Below are 20,999 nucleotides of genomic sequence, written 5' to 3'. Positions count from 1 at the left end.
GACCTCGGGACGTGCTAAAAAGCCTTACAGCCAATTAAGTATTTTCTGAAGTGTAGTCTCTGTTCTAATGCAGGAAATGCGGCAGCCAATTTGCACACAGCAAGATCCCACAAACAGCAAAGTGATAATGACCAGATAATCTGTGTTAGTGATGTTGGTTGGGGGATAAATATTGGCCAGGACACCGGGGAGAACTCCTCTGTTGTTCTTCAAAATAGTGCCATGATATCTTTTACATCCGCCCGAGAGGGCAGACAGAGCCTGGGTTTAGCTGAAGGAGCAGAGACTACAGCGAGCAGCAGTCAGTACAGACCATGCCCCAGGATAGGAGAGGACCAGCTCAATAACCCAATATACTGCAGAGGAGACCTTTATATAATTATACAGCACAGGATGAGGCCATTCGGCCCATTGTGCCTGTGCCGGCTCACAAAGAGCTATCCAATTAGTCCCGCTCCCGATCTTTCCGCGCAACCCTACAAAAGAATTTCCACTTCGTATTTATCCAATTCCCATTTGAAATTTACTATTGAATCTCCTTCCACCACCCTTTCTGGTAGTGCATTCCAGATCATCATAACTCGCTGCATCAAAAACTTTTGCCCCATCTCCCCTCAGGTTCTTTTGCCAATTACCTTAAATCTGTGTCCTCTGGTTATCGACCCTCCTGCCAGTGGAAACAATTTCTCCTTATTTACTCTTACATAACCCCAGCTATAATTTTGAACACCTTTATTCAAACTCCTCTTAACCTTCTCTGCGCTAAGGAGAACAATCCCAGCTTCTCCAGTCTCTCCACGTAACTGAAGTTCTTCATCCCTGGTATCATTCTGGTAAATCTGCTCTGCACCCTGCAAGGTCTTCACAGCCTTCCCAAAGTGTGGTGCCCAGAACTGGACAATACCCCAGCTGAGGCCTAACTAGTGATTTATAAAGGTTTATGATGAAAACCCCTCATCCTTCCACTGATCCCCTCCCCAGCCCAAGTATATTCGAGGGGAGCTCGACAGACTTTCAATCTTACACTTACTTACCTGGTTGTTCACGTGCAGTCCGAGGCCTCGTTTGTCAGCAATGACGACGGTGATGATGGTTTTTAAGATGGTGGCCAGAAATGTGTTGATACCAAACACCAGGGCGCAGAGTTCCTTGGTCAATGATGCAGCGATCTGAAAACTAATGATAGAGGACACCCAGTCAGGATTCCGCAAGGCTCAGTACTTGGTCCCTTGCTTTTTGTGATATATACAATGATTTAGACTTGAATGTAGAGGGTATGATTAAGAAGTTTGCAGATTATATTAAAATTGGCTGTGTGGTTGATAATGAAGAAGAAAGCTATAGACTGCAGGAGGATATCAATGAAGTTAGCTGGGCAGAACAGTGGCAAATGAAATTCAATCCAGAGAAGTGTGAGGTAATGCATTTGGGGAGGGCTAACAAGGCAAAGGAATACACATTAAATGGTATGACACCGAGAAGTGTAGAGGAACAAAGGTACCTTGGAGTGCATGACCACGGATCCCTGAAGATAGCAGGACAGGTAGATAAGATGGCTAAGAAGGCATATGCGATACTTGCCTTTATTAGCTGAGGCATAGAATACAAGAGTAGGGAGGTTATGCTTGAACTGTATAAAACACTAGTTAAGCCACAGCTGGAGTACTGCGTGCAGTTCTGATCATCACATTACAGGAAAGATGTGATTGCACTAGAGAGGATACAGAGGAGATTTATAAGGATATTGCCTGGACTAGAGAATTTTAGCTATGAGGAAAAATTGAATAAGCTGGGTTTGTTTTCTTTGGAACAGAGGAGGTTGAGGGGAGACCTTATTGAGGTATATAAAATTATGAGGTGCATCGACAGAATGGATAAGGACCTATTTCCCTTAGCAGAGGGGTCAACAACCAGGGACATAGATTTAAAGTAATTGGTAGGAGGTTTAGAGGAGATACAACAGGTAATGTTTTCACCCAGAGGGTGGTAGGGGTCTTGAAAGGGTGGTAGAGGCAGAAATCTTCACCACATTTAAAAAGTATATGGATATGCACTTGAAGTGCCATAACCTGCAAGGCTACAGACCAAGAGCTAGAAAGTGGGATTAGGCTGGATAGCTCTTTGCCGGCCGGCACGGACACGATAGGTCGAAATGGCCTCCTTCCGTGCTGTAAATTTCGATAGTTGCAAACGCTTCAGCCTTGTCTTTTGTACTTGCGTGCTGTGCTCTACCATCATTGAGGATGGGGATATTCCTGGAGCCTCCTCCTCCCGTTAGTTGTTTAACTGTAAACCACCATTCACGACTGGATATGGCAGGACTGTAGAGCTTTGATCTAATCAGTTGTTTGTGGGGTCACTTAGCTCTGTCTATAGCATGCTGCTTCCGCTTTTTAGTCTGTATGTAGTCCTGTGTTGTAGCTTCCCCAGGTTGGCACCGCATTTTCAGATACACCTGGTGCTACTCCTGGCATGCTCTTCTACACTCCTTATTAAACCAGGGTTGGTCCCCTGGCTTGATGGTAATGGTAGAGTGAGGGAAATGGCGGCTATGAGGTTACAGATTGTGGTTGAATACAATTCTGTTGCTGATGGCCCACAGCACTTCATGGATGCCCAGTTTTGAGTTGCTGATCAGTTCTGTATCTATCCCATTTAGCACGCTGGTTGTACCACACAACACGATGGAGGGTGCCCTCAGTGTGAAGATGGGACCTTGACACCACAAGGACTGTGTGGTGATCACTCCTATCAATGCTGTCATGGACAGATGCATCTGCGACAGGTAGATTGGTGAGGACGAGGTCGAGTATGTTTTTCCCTCAGGTTGGTTCTCTCACCATCTGTCGCAGGCCCAGTCTGGCAGCTATGTCCTACAGGACTTAGCTAGCTTGGTCAGTATTGGTGCTACCGAGCCACACTTGGTGATGGATATTGGAGTCCCCCACCTAGTGTACATTCTGTGCCCTCGTTACGCTCAGTGCTTCTTCCAAGTGGTGTTCAACATGGAGGAGTACTGATTCATCAGCTGAGGGAGGGCGGTAGGTGGTAATCAGCAAGAGGTTTCCTTGCCCATGTTTGACCTGAAGCCATGAGACGTCATGGGGTCCGGAGTCAATATTGAATACTCCCAAGGCCTCTTCCTCCCGACTGTATACCACTGTGCCACCACCCCTGGTGGGTCTGTCCTGCCAGTGGGACAAGACATGGTGATGGAGGAGTTTGGGATATTGATTGAAAGGTATGATTCTGTGAGTATGACTATGTCTGTTGCTTGACTAGACTGTGGGACAGTACTGCATGAAAGGGTGGTATAGGCAGAAACCCTCACCACATTTAAAAAGTATGTGGATGTGCACATACAGGGCAACAGACCAAGACCTGGAAAGTGGGATTAGGCTGGATAGCTTCCGGCATAATCTCGATGGGCCGAAATGGCCTCCTTCCGTGCTGTAAATTTTGATGATTCTATAAGGACTACTGCACGCACAGCGACTGGAGAACAATTGAAGTCCCTCAAGGAGTGCAAATCATTCAACAAATAGTCTCATCAACACTTTGGGGAGACCAAATGCAGCTTTGCAGAAAACCTCCATTCAGTGCTCAAGCATGATCCTGAGCTTCTGATCGGTTGCCAATTTAATTCTCTGCCTCACGTCCACTCTGACCTCTCTGTCCTCGGCCTCTTTCACTGTTCCAATGAAGCTCGACTGAAGCTCGAGGAACAGCACCTCATCTTTCGTTTAGGCACTTTACAGCCTTCCAAACTCAACAGTGAGTTCAACAATTTCAGATCACAACCTCTGTCCCCATTTATTCCAGACAGCAGGTGCTGGTAATGATTCTGCATTTACCATTTACACTCTAGATCATCTTTTGTTCCTTTACTTGTCTCAGTATCGCCCCCTTTTGCCTTGCACCATTATCCCTTTTGTCATTTAATCTCTCCTGCCTTCCACCCTATCAGACGTTTCCTTTTGTTATTTCCTCCCCTCCCCCTTTCCCTGCCCCTGCACTTGCTTAAAACATGTTACATCACAAACATTTTCCAGTTCTGACGAAAGGTCATCGACCTGAATCGTTAACTCTGTTTTTCGCTCCACAGATGCTGCCTGACCTGCTGGGTATTTACAGCATTTTCTCTTTTTATTTCTGATCAACACTTAATGGTTTAGGTTCCTTTTGGATCAAGGAGACATCCCCAGCACACGAGCCGGGTTCTAGGGCTGAACAAACGAGTGACTCAACAGGTTTTCGACTGGACCCGGGCATGAAACTTATTGCTTCATGTGTTCCGCACTCCCCCCCCCGCCCCCATACCCTCTCCTCTCTGCCCCTCAGCTTGTCCCCTGCCTCAACTGAAGACACTGACTCTAGTTTAGGAGCATCGGTGCAAGCAGCATTTCAGTACGTTGGCTGACAGTTTGTTCAACAGCAGGGTTTCACAGAGAAGACTGACCCCGTTCCCAAAATCGAGTTGCACACTATGAGCACTTCCTGCAGGGGTTACAAGAAGGAAAGAGAGAGAGAAAGAGAGAGAGGAAGAAAGAGGAAGAGAGGGCGAAGGAGGAAAGAAAGAGAGAGAGGGAGAAGGAGGAAAGAAAGAGAGAGAGGGAGAAGGAGGAAAGAAAGAGAGAGAGGGAGAAGGAGGAAAGAAAGAGAGAGAGGGAGAAGGAGGAAAGAAAGAGAGAGAGGGAGAAGGAGGAAAGAAAGAGAGAGAGGGAGAAGGAGGAAAGAAAGAGAGAGAGGGAGAAAGAGGAGAGAGAGAGAGAACGAAAAGGAAGAGATCGAGAGTAAAAAAGGGGAAGAGAGCGTGAGAGAGAGCGAAAGAGGGGGGAAGAGTGTGAGAGGGGGAGAGAGAGACCGAAAGAGAGAGAGGGAGAGAGGATGAGCGAGAGCGAAAGAGAGAGAGGGAGAGAGGATGAGCGAGAGCGCGAACGAGGGGGAGCGAGAGCGCGAACGAGGGGGAGCGAGAGCGCGAACGAGGGGGAGAGAGAGCGCGAACGAGGGGGAGAGAGAGCGCGAACGAGGGGGAGAGAGAGCGCGAACGAGGGGGAGAGAGAGCGCGAACGAGGGGGAGAGAGAGCGCGAACGAGGGGGAGAGAGAGCGCGAACGAGGGGGAGAGAGAGCGCGAACGAGGGGGAGAGAGCGCGCGAACGAGGGGGAGAGAGCGCGCGAACGAGGGGGAGAGAGCGCGCGAACGAGGGGGAGAGAGAGAGAGAGAGTGAAAGAGGGAGAGAGACCGAGAGCGAGATCGAGAGCGAGCGACCGAAAGAGAGAGGGAGAGAGAGCGAAAGAGGGAGCGAGAGAGAGCGAAAGAGAGAGCGAGAGAGAGCGAAAGAGGGAGCGAGAGAGAGCGAAAGAGGGAGCGAGAGAGAGCGAAAGAGGGAGCGAGAGAGAGCGAAAGAGGGAGCGAGAGAGAGCGAAAGAGGGAGCGAGAGAGAGCGAAAGAGGGAGCGAGAGAGAGCGAAAGAGGGAGCGCGAACGAGGACGAGAGAGCGCGTGCGAACGGGAAGGCCGATAAATCCCTAGGGCCTGATAGTCTGCATCCCAGAGTACTTAAGGAAGTGGCCCTAGAAATAGTAGATGCATTGGCGGTCATTTTCCAACATTCCATGGACTCTGGATCAGTTCCTATGGATTGGAGGGTAGCTAATGTAACCCCACTTTTTAAAAAAGGAGGGAGAGAGAAAACAGGTAATTATAGACCGGTTAGCCTGACATCAGTGGTGGGGAAAATGCCGGAGTCAATTATTAAAGATGTAATAGCAGCGCATTTGGAAAGCAGTGACAGAATCGGTCCAAGTCAGCATGGATTTATGAAAGGGAAATCATGCTTGACAAATCTTCGAGTTTTTTGAGGATGTAACTAGTAGAGTGGATAAGGGGGAACCAGTGGGTGTGGTATATTTGGACTTTCAAAAGGCTTTTGACAAGGTCCCACACGAGATTAGTGTGCAAAATTAAGACACATGGTATGGGGGTTATGTATTGATGTGGATAGAGAAATGGTTGGCAGACAGGAAGCAAAGAGTGGGAATAAACGGGTCCTTTTCAGAATGGCAGGCAGTGGGGTGCCGCAGGGTTCAGTGCTGGGACCCCAGCTATTTACAATTGTGTTCCGAACACAGATGAGACTGCACACATGGAGGTTAAAGTAACAGTGACCTCAGTCTTTATTAAGACACTCCAGAGTGAGGAACAGGCCTTAGGGGCCGGCTTATATACAGTGCGGATGCGCTCCCAGGTGGCAGAACATGGGAGTGCATGCTTTACAGATACACAACATTTACAATATACATTAATGATTTTAACAAAGGAATTGAATGTAATATCTCCAAGTTTGCAGATGACACTAAGCTGCGTGTCAGTGCGAGCTGCGAGGTGGATGCTAAGAGGCTGCAGGGGGACTTGGACAGGTTAGGTGAATGGGCAAATGCATGACAGATGCAGTATAATGTGGATAAATGTGAGGTTATCCACTTTGGTGGCAAAAACAGGAAGGCAAATTATCTGAATGGTGACAGATTAGTAAAAGGGGAGCTGCAACGAGACCTGGGTGTCATGGTACATCAGTCATTGAAGGTAGGCATGCAGGTACAGCAGGCAGTAAAGAAAGCAAATGGCATGCTGGCCTTCATAGCGAGGGGATTTGAGTACAGGGGCAGGGAGGTGTTGCTACAGTTGTACAGGGCCTTGGTGAGACCACACCTTGAATATTGTGTGCAGTTTTGGTCTGCTAATCTGAGGATGGACATGCTTGCTATTGAGGGAGTGCAATGAAGGTTCACCAGACTGATTCCCAGGATGGCAGGACTGACATATGAGGAAAGACTGGATCGGCTAGGCTTATACTCACTGGAATTTAGAAGAATGAGAGGGGATCTCATAGAAAAGAATACAATTCTGACGGGACTGGACGGGTTAGATGCAGGAAGAATGTTCCCGAAATGTGCTGGGGAAGTCCAGAACCAGGGGACACAGTCTAAGGAAAAGGGGTAAGCCATATAGGACCAAGATCAGGAGAAACTTTTTCACCCAGAGAGTTGTGAACCTGTGGAATTCTCTGCCACAGAAAGTTGTTGAGTCCAGTTCGTTGGACATATTCAAAAGGGAATTAGATGTGACCCTTACGGCTAAAGGGATCAGGGGGTATGGCGAGAAGGCGGAAGTGGGGTACTGAGGTTAATTGATCAGCCATGATCATATTGAATGGCAGTGCAGGCTCGAAGGGCCGAATGGCCTGGTCCTGCACCCATTTTCTATATTTCTATGAAAGAGGGAGAGAGAGCGCGAACGAGGACGAGAGAGAGAGCGAAAGAGGGAGAGAGAGAGGGAGAGGGGAGAGAAAGAGGGAGAGGGGGAGAAAGAAAGAGGGAGAGGGGGAGAGAAAGAGGGAGAGGGGGAGAGAAAGAGAGAGAGGGGAGAGAAAGAGAGAGAGGGGAGAGAAAGAGGGAGAGGGGAGAGAAAGAGGGAGAGGGGAGAGAAAGAGGGAGCGAAAGAGGGAGCGAGAGAGCGGAAGAAGGAGCGAGAGAGCGGAAGAGGGAAGGAAAGAGGGAAAGCAAAAGTGGGAGAGAGAGAGAGAGAGAGAGAGAGAGAGAGAGAGAGAGAGAAAGAGAGATAGCGAAAGATGGAGGGAGGGAGCGAAAAAGGGAGAGGGAGAGGGGGAGAGAAAGAGGGAGAGGGGGAGAGAAAGAGGGAAAGGGGGAGAGGGGGAGAGAAAGAGGGAGTGGGGGAGAGAAAGAGGGAGAGGGGGAGAGAAAGAGGGAGAGGGGGAGAGAAAGAGGGAGAGGGGGAGAGAAAGAGGGAGAGGGGGAGAGAAAGAGGGAGAGGGGAGAAAGAAAGAGGGAGAGGGGTAAAGAAAGAGGGAGAGGGGTAAAGAAAGAGGGAGAGGGGAGAGGGAGAGGGGAGAGAAAGAGGGAGAGGTGGAGGGGGAGAGAAATAGGGAGAGAAAGAGGGAGAGGGGGAGAGAGAGAGGGAGAGGGGAGAGAAAGAGGGAGAGGGGAGAGAAAGAGGGAAAGGGGGAGAGAAAAAGGGAAAGGGGGAGAGAAAAAGGGAAACGGGGGGCGAGCGAGAGCGCGAAAGAGGGAGCGAGAGTGAGAAAGCCAGAGCGCGAAAGAGGGAAGGAGATAGAGAAAGCAAAAGAGGGAGAGAGAGAGAGAGAGAGAGAGAGAGAGAGAGAGATAGCGAAAGACGGAGGGAGGGGGAGCGAAAAAGGGAGAGAAGGAGGGAGCGAGGGAGAGAAAGAGGGAGGGGGAGAGAAAGAGGGAGGGGGGAGAGAAAGAAGGAGGGGGGGAGAGAAAGAAGGAGAGAGGGGGAGGAAAAGAGAGGGGGAGGAAAAGAGCGCGCGAGAGCGGGGAAGAGAGAGAGAGAGTGCGAAGAGAGGGAGCGAAAAAGAGATAGAATGAGGGGGGACAGGCAGAGAGAGAGAGCGAGAGAAAGAAATTGAGTGAGCATGAAAAAGAGGGAGATAGTGAGAGAAAGAAGGGGAGAGAGCGAGAAAGGAAGGGAGGGCGAGAGCGTGGGAAAGAGTGTCAGAGAGGGAGGAGAGAGAGAGAGAGAGAGAGAGAGAGAGAGAGAGAGAGAGAGAGAGAGAGAGAGAGAGAGAGAGAGAGAAGGAGATCACGAGAAAGAGGAAGAGAGAGTGAACGAAAAGGAAGTGATTGAGAGCGAGGGAGGGAGGGAGAGAGAGATAGATAGAAGCAGAGAGGTAGAGGGAGAGATTGTTATTTATGCATATTATAGATATATTCTCTGTGTAGTCACTGTATAGTTGCTTAAGATGGAGACTTGTTTACCGGGGGTACCATCAACAAGGTTCACACTGTATACACTATGCTGTCACCACCAGAGGGTGCAACTGGTGGAGGCCCAGGAGTCACCTGTACACCACAGGTACCCAGGTATAAAAGGGAGTCCACCATGTGGTATCCTCACTCTGGAGTTATATTAAACAGACTAAGGTCACTACAGTTCAAGTACAATACTTTGCCTCGTGGAGTCATTATCAGAGCATCTAAAGACATAACAATTGGCGACGTTGGTACGTTGCAGCAGTTCGCCAATGGGGATGATTGGGACGCCTTTGTGGAGAGGCTCGACCATTTCTTCACAGCAAACGACCTGGCGGCGACAATCCGGCCATGCTGGATGATAAGCGCTGAGCTATCCTGCTCACCGGTTGTGGGCCCACTGTCTATGGCCTTGTCAGGGACTTGCTGGCACCAGCGAAGACAACGACCGAGACGTACGAGGAGCTTGTAATGCTGATCCAAGAACAACTCAAGCCCAAAAAGAGCATCCTCACAGCCAGACACCGGTTTTACACCCACCGACGGCCCGAAGACCAGGAAATCGCAAAATATGCTGCAGTCCTCAGGAGGCTGGCCGCACCGTGTGATTTCAGCGAACACCTCACCGAAGCACTGCGGGATATCTTTGTCATCAGAATCGGCCATGAGGGCCTTCTTCATAAGCTACTGTCTGCGGACACCACAGTCACACTGCAGAAGGCCATCACCATGAACCAGGCATTCATGACCTCGACCTGCGGCTCTAGGCAGATGACTCATCCTCAGGACTCAAACCCGGCAAGTACTGTACACAGACTGGCGTCTTTTAGAGGCAGGACTGTAGAATGTGAATCTCCTCAGGGGAGAGAAAACAGGCCCCCGAGTCCCTTAACTCAGAGTCCGCTGAGGGGGGGCAATCAGTTAGCACCATGCTGGCATTGCGGAGGAAATCACCGGGCTCACCAGTACCATTTTAAGGACTATGTGTGCAAAGGGTGCAGCACAAAGGGCCACCTCCAGCGAATGTGTAAAAGAAATAGGACTACCATGTTGATGAAGAGTCTGCAGAGGGCCATGAATCCAGCGTGGATTATGAAGAGGTGGTCAGAGAGGCAGCTCAGCCCCACGATGAGGTGTACGGAATGATTAACCTGCGCCACAGAATGTTCCCCATTGAAAATGGAAGTCGAGATAAACAGCGCTCCAATCTTCATGGAAGTGGACACGGGAGCGAGCCAGTCAGTAATTAATCAAGAAGCCTTTGAGAGGCTATGGGACAATCAAACTGAATGACCTAAGTTGGTCCCGGTTCAAGCAAAGCTGCTCACCTACACCAATGAACTCATCCCAGTCGTTGCTCGTGTGGATGTTAAGGTACTCCATGATGGCGCGGTGTACAAGTTACCACTGTGGATTGTTGCAGGTGATGGACCAACACTACATTGGAGCTGGGAAGATTTCATATCTCCAGCGATCGACGGTCCCGTGCTCAGAGGCAAAGCAAGCCCCCACCTGAGGTTGGATCCGGCACCAGAGAGCAGACCAGCACAGCAGCCGAGGCACAGACCGCTCAGCACGACTGTACGGAGATGATCCAGCTGAGACGACCCGAACGCACCTTCCAGGCTCCAGTGGCAGGACTCCAGAGAAAGAAAATCGGATCCAAAGGCGACTTCCCAGCCTCGGTGGCAGATCCCGGAGAGAAGAGGATCACAGCAGCCGACATCGTGGATGGAAGAAAGATGGCGCCCAAATCACGAGGTGAAGCGCTGAAGGAAAAGATGGTGGCGGCCAGACCATGAGGTACAGCGATGATGGAGCAACACGTGGTGCCAAGCGAAGAGAGGATTGGGGTAAAGATAGCAAGGCTCTCTTAAAGGAGGCCAGCAACCCACCACACTTAAAGGGACATCCCACATTCTCACACAATGTAATAACAACTGTGAGCTAAATGTAAAGCTTGTAATTGATGATCAGAGTTTTATACATGTAATAAGCAAAGAAAAGTCGGGCGATTGCGATCAGAGCTACAGTTTATCTACAATAAGCAATGAAACGTTGTGCGATGCAGGATTTCAACTGTATTCTGATAATGTAACGGGCAAACACCCATCGGAAGCATACAGGTCCAGCGGGCTACTCGATGCTGTAGCCAGCGCCCCTGGGACCAGGGTGATGCACCACGGAGTGTGGCCACAAGTAGCTAAAATAGACAAGCTGCAGAGCAAGCGATCTCAGGAGGGCAACGGCACCGGTATTGATACCCTTCCCCTGATCGGCTCCACCTCTCAGGCACCCGATGGCACCAACCACCATAAACCTGAAAGAACAAACTGCGCTAAGGCGCAACCCCCAGGCCCTATCGCCACCAAGGCTACACCCGGGAACGAAGGGTCACCCGCAACAGTTCTCCCAATTGGGACCTGGACCAGCCAGGATCCCAAACCAAATAACGCCCAGGCAAGAGAGTTAGCAGTTCCTTGTGCACTGCTAGACGACTGCTCCTCTGGGAGCAGCAGCGACCCGGGGCGCATGGAGAGGACAGGGAGGTCACAGGCATCTGTGAACCTGCCCGACGCTAGGAGCAACGGCAAAGGCCCCGAGAGCAGGCAACTCGAGCCAACCGTGTTCCCACTGCCAGCACCGGGCACCGCGCCGCCACCAGACTACCTGGACACCATCCAGCAGTTCTGGAACTATCTTGTCCTCACGTACCGGTGCTGACCCCAGCACTGATCCCAAAGATGTACCATCAATGTATCTCACCAGTCAACGGTACTTGCCTCACAACTGTACCACAAATGCAATGATGTAAATGCAAATTTCCTTTTCTGGACTTGAATATATATGAAGGTATATGAATGTGATGAGCCACTGGCATGATCTACATGTGGGGGGGAAAATGGATGTATGTAGCCATGGACACACACATGGATCATACCCGGAACCCACTGAAGCCCCACTGCATCATCGAACCATCCAAACTGGTAACCACTACCCAACGTTGTGGTAATAAGGACTTGGGGGTTAACAGGGAGAGAGCCAAGCCAAAGCACAGCCAAGGTGCAAGGGCTATCGGCACTTAAGTCTGGGGAGAGCTAAGCCAGAGCACATAGTGAAAAGGTATTGGCACAAAAGATCCAGGTATAAAAGAGAGTCCACCATGTGGTGTCCTCATTCTGGAGTTATATTAAATGGACTAAGGTCACGACAGTTCAAGTGCAATACTTTGCCTCGTGAGGTCATTAAGAGCATCTAAAGACATAAGAGGGAGAGAGAGAGGGGGAGAGAGATAAAGAGGGAGATAAAGAGAGAGAGAGAGAGAGAGAGAGAGAGAGAGAGAGAGAGAGAAAGAGGGAGCGAGAGAAAGAGGGAGCGAGAGAAAGAGGGAGCGAGAGAAAGAGGGAGCGAGAGAAAGAAAGAAAGAGGGACTACTCTCTGTGTAGTCACTGTATAGTTGCATAAGATGGAGACTTGTTTACTGGAGGTACCAACAAGGTTCGCACTGTATACACTATACTGGCACCACCAGAGGGTGCAACTTGTGGAGGCCCAGGGGTCACCTGTACACCCCAGGTACCCAGGTATAAAAGAGAGTCCACCATGTGGTGTCCTCATTCTGGAGTTATATTAAATGGACTAAGGTCACTACAGTTCAAGTGCAATACTTTGCCTCATGGGGTCATTAAGAGCATCTAAAGACATAAGAGGGAAAGAGAGAGGGGGAGAGAGATACAGAGGGAGATAAAGAGGGCGAGAGACAGAAAGAGGGAGGGAGAGAGAGAGAGAGAGAGAAAAAGAGAGAGAAAGAGAGAGAGAGAGAGAGAGAGAGAGAGAAAAAAGAGGAGAGAGAGAGAGAGAGAGAGAGAGAGAGAGAGAGAGAGAGAAAGAGGGAGCGAGAGAAAGAGGGAGCGAGAGAAAGAGGGAGCGAGAGAAAGAGGGAAAGAGACAGAAAGAAAGAGGGAAAGAGACAGAAAGAAAGAGGGAAAGAGACAGAAAGAAAGAGGGAAAGAGACAGAAAGAAAGAGGGAGGGAGCGAAAGAGGGAGGGAGGGAGCGAAAGAGGGAGAGAGGGAGTGAAAGAGGGAGGGAGCGAAAGAGGGATGGAGCGAAAGAGGGATGGAGGGAGCGAAAGAGGGAGGGAGCGAAAGAGGGAGGGAGGGAGGGAAAGAGGGAGGGAAGGAGCGAAAGAAGGAATGCGAAAGAGGGAGGGAGAGAGTGGGCGAGAGAGGAAGCAAAAGAGGAAGAGAAGGAGCGAAAGAGGGAGCAAGAGTGAGAGAGAGGGGAAGAGAGAGAGAATGCGGAGAGGGAGCGAAAGAGGGTGCGCGAAAGAGCCAGGACAGAGAGAGGAAGGGAGAGAGAGAGAGAGAGAGAGAGAGAGAGAGAGAGAGAGAGAGAGAGAGAGAGAGAGAGAGAGAGAGAGAGAGGGAGAGAGGGAGGGAGGGAGGGAGTGGAGAGACAGAGAGTGCACCAAAAGGAAGCGATTGAGCGGGACTGAGAGAGAGAGAGAGAGCGTGAAAAATGGGCACGAGAAAGAGGGAAAAGAGGGGGGAGGGAGAGCGAGAGAGAGAGAGAGAGAGAGAGAAAGAGGGAGGAAAAGGGCGACAGAGAAAAAAATGGAAAGGGACAGCGAGAAAGTGGGAGAGAAAGAGAGTGAGACAGAGAGAAAGAGAGCAAGATGGAGAGAAAGAGGGCGAGACAGAGAGAAAGAGGGCGAGACAGAGAACAAGAGCGAGGCAGAGAGAACAAGGGCAAGACAGTCTATCGACTCAGTTCCTATGGACTGGAGGGTAGCTAGTGTAACACCACTTTTTAAAAAAAGGAGGAAGAGAGAATACGAAAATTATAGACCAGTTAGCCTGACATCAGCAGTGGGAAAAATGTTGGAATCAATTATTAAAGATTAAATAGCAGCGCATTTGGAAAGCAGCGACAGGATCGGTCCAAGTCAGCATGGATTTATGAAAGGGAAATCATGCTTGACAAATCTTCTGGAATTTTTTGAGGATGTAACTAGTAGAATGGACAAGGGAGAACCAGTAGATGTGGTGTATTTGGACTTTCAAAAGGCTTTTGACAAGGTCCCACACAAGAGATTGGTGTGCAAAATTAAAGCACATGGTATTGGGGATAATGTACTGACTGGATAGAGAACTGGTTGGCAGACAGGAAGCAGAGATTCGGGATAAACGGGTCCTTTCCAGAATGGCAGGCAGTGACTAGTGGGGTGCCGCAGGGTTCAGTGCTGGGACCTCAGCTATTTACAATATACATTAATAATTTAGATGAAGGAATTGAGTGTAATATCTCCAAGTTTGCAGATGACACTGAGATGGGTGGCGGTGTGAGCTGTGAGGAGTACGCTAAGAGGCTGCAGGGTGACTTGGACAGGTTAGGTGAGTGGGCAAATGCATGGCAGATGCAGTATAATGTGGATAAATGTGAGGTTATCCACTTTGGGGGCAAAAACACGAAGGCAGAATATTATCTGAATGGCGGCAGATTATGAAAAGGGGAGGTTAACAAGACCTAGGTGTCATGGTACATCAGTCATTGAAAGTTGGCATGCAGGTACAGCAAGCGGTGAAGAAGACAAATGGTGTATTGGCCTTCATAGCTAGGGGATTTGAGTATAGGAGCAGGGAGGTCTTACTGCAGTTGTACAGGGCCTTGGTGAGGCCTCACCTGGAATACTGTGTTCAGTTTTGGTCTCCTAATCTGAGGAAGGACGTTCTTGCTATTGAGAGGGTGCAGCGAAGGTTCACCAGACTGATTCCCAGGATGGCTAGACTGACATACGAGGAGAGACTGGATCAACTGGGCCTGTATTCACTGGTGTTTAGAAGGATGAGAGGGGATCTCATGGAAACATATAAAATTCTGACGGGACTGGACAGGTTAGATGCAGGAAGAATGTTCCAGATGTTGGGGAAGTCCAGAACCAGAGGACAGAGTCTAAAGATAAGGGGTAAACCATTTAGGACTGAGATGAGGAGAAACTTCTTCACTCAGAGAGTTGTTAACCTGTGGAATTCCCTGCCGCAGAGTTGGTGATGCCAGTTCATTGAATATATTCAAGAAGGAGTTAGATATGGCCCTTACGGTTAAAGGGATCAAGGGGTATGGAGAGAAAGCAGGAAAGGGGTACTGAGGTGAATGAAGGGAGGGTGAGCGAGCCGGAGAGTGTGAGGGAGAGAGAGAGAGAGAGAGAGAGAGAGAGAGAGAGAGAGAGAGAGAGAGAAAAAGAGAGAGAGAGAAAGAGGGAGAGAAAGAGGAGGAAGAGAGGGGGAATGAGAAAGGAAGAGAGAGAGAGAGAGGGGAGAGAGAGAGGGAGAGAAAGAGAGAGAGAGAGAGAAAGAGGGAGAGAAAGAGGGAGAGAGGGTGTCATGTATCCTGCACTGCTACTGTTTGTACTATCACAAGGTGTGCCCACCAGAGGGCACAGCAGTGGGAGACTTGTAGGTTACCTGTATAGGTGTGCCAGGCCTAGTATAAAAGGCAGGCCTCCATGTGTGATCCTCACTCTGGATTTATCAATAAAGGACTAAGGTCACTACAGTTCAAGTACAACACATTGCCTCGTGGAGTCATTATCAGAGTATTCAAGGACATACAATTAGCGTCAAGATTACGGACTTTCATGCGAAAATTGCTACCCTTGGTACGTTGCAGCAGTTCGCCGATTGTCAAGTATCTTACATTATTATATATAACTGTATCCTAACATGCTATACATGACTGTGATAAGATATGACCTGTAACCACCAGCATACCTTAGCATCAGGGGTGCGCTTGCAAGAGACAGGTATATAAGGACAGATCTCGGGCAAGTGCAGCATTTCCAGAGCTGTGAATAAAGTGCAGGTCCAGAGTGACCTTGACTTCACTACATGCCTCGTGTGAATCTGTACTGAGGGCACAGGACTTTGAGGGATAGGGATAGTCCTGATGATCCCTATAGCCACGCCGGACTCAGGGCCGTTCCCCCTGTACCAACTAGAGAATATCGGGGTAATATGGGGAAATGTCTCCATCCATTACTATCTGACCACCAGCTCCGCCGTTCGCCGAAACAACATACTTACCGGGATTTCCCTAACAGGATGCAAGCAAAGGGGGGAGATCACAGTATGCCCTCACCCGGTGGGCCGAGGGGAGCTAGACGAGTGCGGGTTTAACCGAACCGACGGATGTGTACTAGAAATAGTGCCTGCACACATGCACTTTGCGAGGGCAGGCTACGGAGGGAAGGGAAGGTACTGCGTCTCCACTACCGAGCGTTCATACCAGTATAATGACCTGCAGTGCCCGATACTGCAGCTGAACTTTTGCTTTGCGCCGCTACGACCGGTCACGATCGGGCAAGCGCATATCACCCAGGTTAGGCGCCAGAAGTCCTAAGTTATTAATGTAACCGATCAGCTCCACGATCATTTGCAGGATTATGACGAGCCAGATAAGGTCCCTATACCACATCTATCCGAAGTATTACGGGAATTGAGGCTCAGGGTGGGTCAATCCGTAAAGCTCTACCACCAACTGCAAACTAAAATCAAAGTACTGGAAGAAGATATCGATGTAGACTTACAAAGTCAGAGTTGGTGGAGCAAGGTCTGGGACTGGAGAATGAATGTGAACATCCATCCTTGGATTCGAATAATTTCACACACACTGGTCGGATTACAATTGATCTTAGCAATAACATGGGGCATAATGGCCTGACAGACATGCAGGCCCCACGCACAACGAAGAGGGACCCATGCCCGGTCCCTGGATACTAAAAAAGCCTGTCTAGTAGAGGGGCAGGAGGATTTGGCCTTTGTCAATTTGATCTAAGCAACCGGGACTCCTGAAACCGCGTGACTGGCCAGCACATTGAGGTAGGGAGTACCGGGCCGTGCACAAAATCTAATGGAGATAGGGCGGTCGGTTAAAGGGGACTAGGACTAGTCCCTTTACCGAAAGGGGGAATTGTTGTAGGGCATTAGGCACCTGCTGAATATATCTATACACGTATATGTTTAAAATGGCCAAATATAAAATGGCAGTCAGGAGGACTCCCCCAAGCATGATGGGAGCTCAGTTAGTCAAGCAATGAATTGCTGACTGAGGCTGACCGAGCAATGACCCTGTGAGGCCCAAGACCAGGAATGCCTTGGATCAACAGCTTGAGACAAGATAACTATAATAAACCATTATAGTGCCTGGTTTGGAATGTCCTTAATCAATGACTCCACACAGCAGAGCTCCGAGGAACAGAGATAAGGGGGGCCTGCATCACATAACAGGGTCATGAATCAGCCCGAGCTGACAAGAACCGAACATATAGCCCCTGAGGTATCAGGGGAATTCTATTGGGTTAAAGAAGCCGATATGTAATCTATAATCGTTATGATTGGATTGTGTCCAGCCGATGTGGGCTGAAGTAACTGTAATGAACTGTTGTAAAACATATAAATATCGATGGATTTCTTTGTTCGGTGGAGTGGAGTGCCTGGAGTTAACCAGAGGCTCTCTCCCCGCCGGCGTAATAAAAGCCGTTTTGGCGTTGGAACCGACCCAGAGTGTCGAGTGATTCTTGCAGGAAAACATTCGCGCTAACAGTGTCCAAGGCCAGGAGGCCAAAATTATTGTCGATTGACGCACAGCTACGGACATATACAAAGGAGATCATTCTGGTGCTAGGCAACGCCACGATAGTCGTGACCCACAAAGATTCGGAGAACAGGTTGCCACTCTGGATTGTCCCGGGGGACGGTCCCGCACTACTAGAGAGGAGTTGGCTTGCTGTCATGAACTGGAAATGGGGCGATGTCAATACAATTTCTTCTGTGGAGCAAGTATCATGCTCACAGGTCCTGGACAAATTTGACTCATTATTTCAACTCGGCATTGGCACTTTCATGGGGGCCAAGGTAGTGATTCACATAAACCCGGACGCCAGGCCAGTACACCACAAGGCCAGAGTGGTGCCGTACGTGATGCGAACTGGACCGCCTGCTGAGGGAAGGCATCATCTTGCCAGTCGAATTCAGTGACTGAGCGAGCCCGATCTTGCCGGTGCTCAAGGCGGATGGGTCGGTCAGGATATGTGGCGATTACAAGGCCACCATCAATCGGGTGTTACTCCAAGACCAGTACCCGCTACCGAGAGCGGAGGACCTCTTTGCGACGCTGTCCGGTGGCAAACCTTTTTCAAAATTGGACTTGACCTCAGCTTACATGATCCAGGAGCTGGCGAGTGAGTCGAAGAAGCTGACCACCATCACGACACACAAGGGGTTGTTTGAGTATAACAGATGTCCATTCGGGATTCGTTCGGCCGCCACGATCTTTCAGCGAAATATGGAAAGCCTCCTCAAGTCGATTCCAAAGACGATGGTTTTTCAAGAGACATTCTCATCACGGGTTGCGATACTGAAGAACACCTCCACAACCTGGAGGAGGTGCTTCACAGACTGGACCGGGTAGGGCTGCGACTGAAAAAGGCAAAGTGCATCTTCTTAGCTCCAGAGGGAGAATTCCTGGGGAAGAGGGTAGTTGCAGACGGGATCAGACCTACTGCGTCCAAAACAGAAGCGATCCAGAGAGTACCCAGACCCCGCAACACGACGGAGCTGTGTTCGTTCCTGGGGCTCCTGAACTATTTTGGGAACTTTCTTCCTAAATTGAGCATGCTGTTGGAGCCGCTATACATGCTCCTACACAAAGGTCGCGAATGGGTCTGGGGGGACAGCCAGGAAAGGGCTTTTGATGGAGCTTAACAAATTGCATGCTCTAACAAACTGTTAACGTTATATGACCCGTGTAAGAAGCTTGTGTTAACGTGCGATGCATCGTCCTATGGGGTCGGGTGTGTGTTGCAGCATGTGAATGCCAATAGTCAGTTACAGCCGGTAGCTTATGCCTCCAGAAGTCTGTCCCAGGTAGAAAGGGGCAACGGGATGGTAGAAAAGGAAGCGCTAGCATGTGTATATGCAGTAAAAAAAAATGCACCAGTACCTGTTTGGCAGGAAATTTGAGCTGGAAACAGATCACAAACCCCTAACATTCTTTCTGGCCAACAACAAGGCCATAAATGCGAATGCATCAGCCCCCATACAGAGGTGGGCACTCACGTTAGCCGCCTACGACTACACAATTCGGCACAGACCGGGCACTGAAAACTGCGCCGATGCACTCAGCAGGTTCCCAGTAGCCAACACTGAGGGGACAACTGAGCATGATGCTGAGATGGTCATGGCTGTTGAAGCTTTCAAAAGCGAAGGCTCACCTGTGACAGCCCGTCAGATTAAAGTCTGGACAAATAAAGACCCGCTACTATCTTTAGTTAAAAAATGCGTCCTGAATGGGGACTGGGCAGCCACGTACGGGGCATGCCCTGAGGAATTTAAACCGTTTCATAGGCGCAAGGATGAACTCTCGATACAGGCCGATTGCCTACTGTGGGGAAACCGAGTAGTCATGCCCCAGATGGGCAGAGAGATGTTTATCAGAGAACTTCACAATTAGCACCCGGGCAGTGTCATGATGAAGGCAATTGCCAGGTCACACGTTTGGTGGCCAGGGATAGATGCAGACCTGGAACTTTGTGTTCGCTGGTGCAACACGTGTGCTCAGCTGGGCAACGCACTCAGAGAAGCCCCCCTTAGACCCTGGTCCTGGCCCGCCAAGCTATGGTCAGGCATCCATGTGGACTACACAGGTCCTTTCATGGGAAAAATGTTTTTGGCTGTAGTAGATGCCTACTCCAAATGGATTGAGTGTGCCATTTAAATTCAAGCACATCCTCTGCCACGGTAGAAAGTTTACAGGCAATGTTCGCCGCCCATGGTCTACCGGATGTCTTGGTCAGCGACAATGGCCCGTGCTTCACAAGCACTGAATTCCAGGACTTCATGGCAGGCAATGGAATCAACCATGTCAGAACGGCACCGTTCAAGCCGGCCTCAAACGGCCAGGCAGAACGAGCAGTGCAGATAATCAAACAGGGGATGCTCAGAATCCAAGGGGGTTCCCCACAAAGCCGCTTATCACGCGTCCTGTTGGCCAATAGATCCAGACCACACTCAAACAGGGGTTCCACCCGCAGAGCTGCTAATGAAAAGGACGCTCAAAACCAGGTTATCCTTTATACATTCTACGATGAAAGAAATCGTTGAGAGCAGGCGTCAGTCACAATGTGACTACCATGACAGGAATGCGAGGGCGCGATGTTTTGATGTCAATGACCCTGTTTTTGTCCTTAATTACGCTGCAGGGCCCAAATGGCTTGTAGGCACTGTGATTGCCAAAGAGGGGAATAGAATTTTGGTAGTTAAACTTACCAATGGACAAATCTGTTGCAAACACGTGGATCAAACTAAAAGGAGGTTCAGCAACCCCATAGAAGAAGCAGAGGAAGAACACAATGTAGAGTTTACTCCACCACAGGTGACCAAACACCGGAACCAAGTGGAGGAGAGCCCAGTCACTGTGGGCAGTCCGGACAGGCCTGAGGCACCGCAAACAGCAGACACTCAGGCCAGTGCCCAACAACCGGAGTCCCAACTCAGGCGTTCTACAAGGGAGCGTAAACCACCAGAGAGACTTAACCTGTGATCCCAATAAGACTTTGGGGGAGAGGTGATGTCATGTATTCAACTATCATTGTAACCCATGTATAAGCTGACCTAAGTTGTACACCTTGAGAACATTGACCACTAGGTGGTGAACTTGTGGGAGACACTCCTAACCTGGACTTTCAGGTATAAAAGGAAAGCTCCACCCACCTTAATCATTTGAAGTCTTGGTAATAAAGGTAACTAGTCACAGAGTGACCTTCTCTCAAGTATGGGCCTTGTGTGTATTTATACTGTATAGTAAGGACATATGAGGGACTAGCCAGGATCCCAAACCAAACAATGCCTAGGCTAGCAAGTCAGCGGTTCCCTGTGCACTGCTAGACGACAGCTCCTCAGGGAGCAGCAGCGACCCAGGGCGCAAAGAAAGGACAGGGAGGTCACAGGCATCTGTGAACCTGCCCGACACTAGGAGCAATGGCAACAGCCCCAAGAGCAGGCAACTTGAGCCAACCAGGTTCCCACTGCCAGCACTGGACATAGAAACATAGAAACATAGAAAATAGGTGCAGGAGTCGGCCATTCGGCCCTTCGAGCCTGCACCACCATTCAATGAGTTCATGGCTGAACATGCAACTTCAGTACC

At 49.7% G+C, this 20,999-nt stretch overlaps 1 protein-coding gene across 3 annotated transcripts in view; it reads right to left on the bottom strand.

Moving 5' to 3' along the window:
- Nucleotides 1–20,999, bottom strand: part of slc19a1 (solute carrier family 19 member 1) — an 84,246-nt gene that overhangs the window by 11,987 nt on the left and 51,260 nt on the right. For all 3 annotated transcript variants that reach the window (XM_070876132.1, XM_070876134.1, XM_070876133.1), the window contains exon 5: nt 1,035–1,176. In XM_070876132.1, coding sequence (XP_070732233.1) covers nt 1,035–1,176 — 142 coding nt within the window. The remainder of the gene's footprint in view (nt 1–1,034; nt 1,177–20,999) is intronic.

This window comes from Pristiophorus japonicus, chromosome 3 (assembly GCF_044704955.1).
Source record: "Pristiophorus japonicus isolate sPriJap1 chromosome 3, sPriJap1.hap1, whole genome shotgun sequence".
Taxonomy (NCBI): domain Eukaryota; kingdom Metazoa; phylum Chordata; class Chondrichthyes; family Pristiophoridae; genus Pristiophorus; species Pristiophorus japonicus.
The sequence above is the reverse complement of the archived record's forward strand: the minus strand, read 5'-3'. Positions and strand labels throughout refer to the sequence as shown.